General features: G+C 39.6%; 1 protein-coding gene across 2 annotated transcripts in view; it reads right to left on the bottom strand.

The window, feature by feature from the left end:
• Positions 1–2,169: 2,169 nt before the first annotated feature.
• The window catches only part of LOC135096484 (mitochondrial import receptor subunit TOM22 homolog), a 2,682-nt gene continuing 689 nt past the window's right edge, over positions 2,170–4,162 (bottom strand). The window contains exons 2-4 of one of the 2 annotated variants that reach the window (XM_063997989.1): positions 3,559–3,679; positions 2,997–3,124; positions 2,170–2,781 (exon numbers count right to left, since the gene is read on the bottom strand). In XM_063997989.1, coding sequence (XP_063854059.1) covers positions 2,704–2,781; positions 2,997–3,124; positions 3,559–3,679 — 327 coding nt within the window. In that variant the 3' untranslated portion in view covers positions 2,170–2,703. The remainder of the gene's footprint in view (positions 2,782–2,996; positions 3,125–3,558; positions 3,680–4,162) is intronic. The other variant, XM_063997990.1, reaches the window with a different exon arrangement.

Here is a 4,162-nt window from a genome sequence, read left to right as displayed (position 1 = left end):
TAGAATTTAGTTTAAGAATAAATACAGCATTTTGTGCCAAGAGAAGAGAAAGAATTAGTGTTTCAAATGCTATAGATAAAAAAAAATAATTACAAAATATTACACCAGAAAGTTGAGAGAAAAAATTGTTACCAGTATATTAACAAAAAGAATTGTTGTTGTTGGTATGATATCCAAGTTTTCCTGGATTTTCACTTTTTTAATCTGTGAAGGAAATGTGAAGTGCTGGAAAACCTTGCCAAGTCAGACTTCTTTGTGAGGAAGCCTGGTCCAACCCAACCAAAAATCCAGACATCCAAACTAACCAAACTTATCCAACCCAACAAACTTATCCAACCCAAGCAAACTTATCCAACCCAAGCAAACTTATCCAACCCCAACCAAACTTATCCAACCCAACCAAACTTATCCAACCCCACCAAACTTATCCAACCCAACCAAACTTATCCAACCCCAAACAAACTTATCCAACCCCACCAAACTTATCCAACCCAACCAAACTTATCCAACCCAACCAAACTTATCCAACCCAACCAAACTTATCCAACCCAACCAAACTTATCCAACCCAACCAAACTTATCCAACCCCAAACAAACTTATCCAACCCAACCAAACTTATCCAACCCAAGCAAACTTATCCAACCCAAGCAAACTTATCCAACCCAAGCAAACTTATCCAACCCAAGCAAAATTCAAACTTATCCAAACTACTAAACTTATCCAACCCCAATCAAAATACAAATTTATCCGAACCAACCAAACTTATCCAAAAACTCAACCAAAAATCCAGCTTATCTGAACCCAGCCGTGCCCTTCAGTCCTTGGCTTGTGGTGCTGAGGAGTCCCCGCAGCATGGAGGGTGTCATGCTGCACACCCACCCTGCACCTCTCTCCTGCACACACAGCTATACACAGACTTCCAGAGGTGCCGGAGGTGTGGCTCCCTCACTACAGGTCCCTCCCCTCGCTTAAAAGTGTCCAGCTTAACCCACATCACTGGTTCAGTTTGGTGAGGTTTGACAGTTAGTGTGAGGCAGCTAGAATCCATGTTAGGCAAAAGAGTGACAAGACTGTGATTAAATATTTGTCACTTGAGGATGTAGTAGAAAATATAAGCACTGCCGATCACCCACAATGCCCAGCCAGCCGTCGCAGAGAAAACAAGAAGGCTGAGTGTTGTCTTGACGAGTGGAGCATGCTGTGTGTTGGCCAGAGGGAGTCAGGCTACATGTACTGGTGGCTGGAGGATCAACACACTCCCACACACTTCCTTGTTGGTGAATTAATGGAGCTGTGCTTTGTAAGGGAGCAATGGTAGGTTTGCTGTTTCGTTTTCATTATTATTATTATTTTTTTTTTTTTTTTAGTTCATTCAGGATTTCTTAATGAATGTTTTTTTTTTTTTTTTTTTGTTTGTGTGTTGTTGTTTATTTTTTTTTATTGTATCATTCAAAGTAATTCGTTCATGGAGGGTTTATTGTTTAATTTTGTACCACTATTTGCTATTGTGTGCATTCATTTTGTATTTTTTTTCTTTTATGACCAAGTAATGAGATACGAGTATTTATTTATTTATTCATATTTGTACATCATTAAATCTATGCATTAGTTATTTTCATCCAGTTTTTGTGCATTGATTTTATATTATCATTCTTATTATTATTTTGCAACCAAATGTCATATTAATTAATTATATACTTTTATTGTACATTAAATTTATCCATTAGTTGCTACCTCTCGGAGGTTGTGCAGTATTATCATTATTATCATTTCTGCACCCACACCTCATGCTGGGACTGATGTAAACACTGGTGGATACAGCAGTGTGGTGATGGTGGTGGTGGTGGTGGCAGCACTGAGGCACACACAGCTGCCCCTCACTGTACATACATGGGCCGCCACTCTCCCTGTACTGAACATTGACAGAATATAATCTTGTTAGTGTTTGTATCTTTATTGATTTGTATTGCTTAACCTGCCTGTGTCTTGGTTTTATTTATTTATTTATTTATGTATTTATTTAGTATTTATTGATTCAACTCTCTCTCTCTCTCTCTCTCTCTCTCTCTCTCTCTCTCTCTCTCTCTCTCTCTCTCTCTTATTGATTTCATGACTACTACTACTACTACTACTACTACTACTACTACAGGGGAAGACAAAATAACATCTGTAATACATGTTTTATTCATCAAATTATACATGGTTTCAAAGCATATGCACTATTTGTCTGTCTGTCTGTCTGTCAGTTTTGTCATCTCTCTAAATTGAAGCAGAAAATTATATTGTAGTAGTAGTAGTAGTAGTAGTAGTAGTAGTAGTAGTACATAACAACTGATATATGAAGAATTTTAATGATGTTTAGATATGTAAAAATGAATAAAAAATGTACAATAATAATAACAATAATAATAATAATAATAATAATAATAATAATAAACATTAATAATGCCACAGGTAAACAAACACAAATATATACACAGGTATTCACTATTCACCATTACATAACCTTCATTATCATCATCATCATCATTATTATTTCATTCTTCCTCTGCATCTCCATCATTTCATCTTATCTCTGTTTCAACCACACCCTAAGCTTTTCAAATCACCTTATAACCTCCCTTTAGTAGTAGTAGTAGTAGTAGTAGTAGTAGTAGTAGTAGTAGTCAAACTTGGGCTGTGTTGGCTTGGGGGGGGGGATCTTAGCGGGCTGGGGGAGGAGGGGGCATCAGACCAGGAGTGGGGGGACCAGACACTGCTGAACCAGGACCAAATACAAGCTGTATGGGGAGAAAAGAGGGTTAGGTCTCTCTCTCTCTCTCTCTCTCTCTCTCTCTCTGTCTGTCTGTCTGTCTTGGTTAAAATTACATAAAAAGATGATAATATAATGTTCTCTCTCTCTCTCTCTCTCTCTCTCTCTCGCTGAAATTTTTATTTGAATGAGATAAAACAACATTTCTCTCTCTCTCTCTCTCTCTCTCCCTCTCTCACTCACCCTGTTCCGGTCCTGCTTCATCATCTCCTCCACATTGAGTCTCTCCAGCTCAAACATCACTGGGGCGAACAGAATGACAGACGAACTGACAGCCACCCACACCACCTGCCGGCTCAGCTCATAGGTGCCTGGGGTGGGGGTAGTACGGGGGTGGTGAGTGGTGGTGATGGTAATAGTAGTAGTAAGTATAGTAAAATTTCTCTCTCTCTCTCTCTCTCTCTCTCTCTTAATTATGAAGTATTTTAAGAGACAAAAAAGCCAATATCTCTCTCTCTCTCTCTCTCTCTCTCTCTCTCTCTCTCTCTCTCTCTCTCTCTCTCTCACACAATTATGAAGCATTTTAAGAGACAAAAAAGCTACTCTCTCTCTCTCTCTCTCTCTCTCTCTCTCTCAATTATGAAGAAGCATTTTAAGAGAAAAAAAGCCAATATCTCTCTCTCTCTCTCTCTCTCTCTCTCTCTCTCTCTCTCTCTCTCTCTCTCTTTCTCTCTCTCTCACAATTATGAAGAATTTTAAGACAGAAAAAGCCAATCTCTCCCTCTCTCTCTCTCTCTCTCCTCACTTTTGAGCAGGTTGAGGGAAGTGGAGACGGTGGAGGAGCAGGTGGAGCGCAAGCGGTCTGGGAACATCTCGGTGAGGCCCCACACTCTCTCCAGCAGGCTCTCATCCAGGTCCTGTGAACACTGCTACTGTCACCATCACTGCCTCTAACCTTCCTTCCTTCTCTCCCCAACACAAAGGCAGGAACCCCTTAACTAATGCTGATATTGCTAGAAATGCCCCAACACAAAGGCAGGAACCCCTTAACTAATGCTGATATTGCTAGAAATGCCACAAATCTAAGGCAGGAACCCCTTAACTAATGCTGGCACCGCTATTAATGCCCCAACACAAAGACAAGAACTCTTAACTAATGCTGGTATCACTAGAATCTAACACCAAAAATAGCATAGATACCAAGACATCTCAGAATTGCCGTAAACATTTACTAAACACACAAGAAACACTGCTGCTGTCATCGCCACTGTCTCTAACCTTCCTTCCTTCCCTCCCAACACAAAGGCAGGAATCTCTAAACTAATGCTGGTATTTCCCCTCAAAGAAACACACAGGGACTTAGTATGAAGACTTTTAAAACACTCAAATATTAACATAACTTCAAAAAC

This window comes from Scylla paramamosain, unplaced genomic scaffold (assembly GCF_035594125.1).
Source record: "Scylla paramamosain isolate STU-SP2022 unplaced genomic scaffold, ASM3559412v1 Contig4, whole genome shotgun sequence".
NCBI classification, from domain to species: domain Eukaryota; kingdom Metazoa; phylum Arthropoda; class Malacostraca; order Decapoda; family Portunidae; genus Scylla; species Scylla paramamosain.
Note: the sequence above shows the minus strand (reverse complement) of the source record. Positions and strands in the feature narration are given on the sequence as shown.